This window comes from Lipomyces arxii, assembly GCF_038497795.1.
Source record: "Lipomyces arxii strain Phaff 12-163 unplaced genomic scaffold V1512scaffold_74, whole genome shotgun sequence".
In the NCBI taxonomy this organism is placed as follows: domain Eukaryota; kingdom Fungi; phylum Ascomycota; class Lipomycetes; order Lipomycetales; family Lipomycetaceae; genus Lipomyces; species Lipomyces arxii.
In genome coordinates this window covers 1-1,530 of record NW_027117773.1, presented here as the reverse complement: position 1 = coordinate 1,530, position 1,530 = coordinate 1, and the positions used below count along the sequence as shown (strand labels likewise).

The 1,530-nt window shown below is 49.7% G+C and overlaps 1 protein-coding gene across 1 annotated transcript; it reads left to right on the top strand.

Annotated features, from left to right (window-relative positions):
- Nucleotides 1-1,107: 1,107 nt before the first annotated feature.
- V1512DRAFT_255604 (uncharacterized protein) lies at nucleotides 1,108-1,480 on the top strand (the record flags this gene model as incomplete). Its single annotated transcript, XM_066914816.1, has 2 exons — nucleotides 1,108-1,371; nucleotides 1,406-1,480. 2 exons carry the CDS (start codon nucleotides 1,108-1,110, stop codon nucleotides 1,478-1,480), a joined length of 339 nt encoding a protein of 112 aa, XP_066768954.1.
- Nucleotides 1,481-1,530: the final 50 nt, after the last annotated feature.

The following is a 1,530-nucleotide window of genomic DNA, read 5'->3' as shown; positions in this document are numbered from 1 at the left end:
CAAGCGAAGGCAGGTTCTGGAACTTAGAACTGGGAAGCACGGTCCAGTACGCACGGTCCAGTATAGTATGGGATCCACTGGTAGCCGCCATGACATTACCTCCCTCCTTAGGCTGCAAACCACCGGGTTTGCTCTAAGCGCGTCGTATCGGTGTACGAGACGAGCTTTGTGCATTCGGATGTCGTCGCAGAAATTCGCCAAGTTTCTCTGGCGAGTTTTTTAAGTTGCGAGCGGGTTCCCACGTTGTCTCATCGTAGCCAAACCATTTGACCAGGTACTCTAGTCCAGAACGCCCCCGCCGACGACAATCCAGAATAGTGTCAACTTCAAACTCCTCTTCGTTTTCGACGATTACTGGAGGCGGAGGCGGTTGTATTTGCCCTTGTAACGGGGTCAACTGGGAGACGGGTTCGAGCAGAGAAACATGAAAAACATTGTGAACTCGCATCCCAACCGGAAGGTCCAAACGGTAAGCGTTGCGACTAAGGCGCTCTGAAATTTCGAATGGACCCAAACGCTTGTAATCCAATTTGTCTGACGGGCGGGTGGTGTGGATGTGGCGCCGAAGTAACCAAACTTTGTCGCCCTTCTGGAGATTTGGGGAGGCCAAGCGATGAGCATTGAAGAACTCGGTTTGACGAGCTTGCGAAAATAAAATTTCGGAGCGGAGTGTCATGAAGCGGGTAGGGGTTGTGTGTGCGTACTAACTACTAGATTAGGACGTACGGTCACGTGCGTCCTGTATATTGCTAGAATGTTCTACGGCCTGGTCCTGGCTCTTCCCCTTCCCTTTCTTGGTAGTTGCGGTAAGTTGTCCTTTGGTGTTCTTAGAAGTTCTACGAACTTCGAGTTGTTTCTTTGTCGTTGTGCCCACTTGCGGTCTGAGTGTTATATAAGGAAGGGCGTATCCCTTCCTTGACCGCAAGTGCAAAGTTTTGTATTGTTATAAAATTCGTTTGTACATTTACATTTGTTTTACGTAGTGTCTTAGTAATTGTGCCTTGTTACATTACTTTGCACTTCCATACATTACTACAAGTTCGGTACGCCTACAAGACTCAAGTTCAAGTTAAAGTTCAGAGTTCATTTAAGTTATAGTCAACCACTATGTCTACAGAGTCACCTTCCAGTCGCCTTGCACGCGCGGCGGACCCCGAGTTCTTTCATGGGGATCGCGCAAAGCTCGATGAGTTCTTGGCCCAACTTACCATAAAGTTCCTCACCAACCCCGAGTTGTTCCCCACTGAGATATCCAAGGTCGGGTATGCCTCGTCCTTCCTTCGTGGACCCGCTTTCAAGGTCTACTCCTCGTTCATGAGGGAGGATGTATTGCCTTACACGAACTACCAGGACTTCAAAGCATTCATGAAGGTATCTTATGGGGACCCTAACGCCCGTGGAACAGCAGAACGAGAGCTCCGACACCTGTTCCAAGGGGACCGTCCATGCTCTCAGTACTATGCGGAGTTCGCTCGCTTGATGGCAACCTTGCAGTTCGACGAACGCTCGCAAATCTTCGAGTTCCGCAAC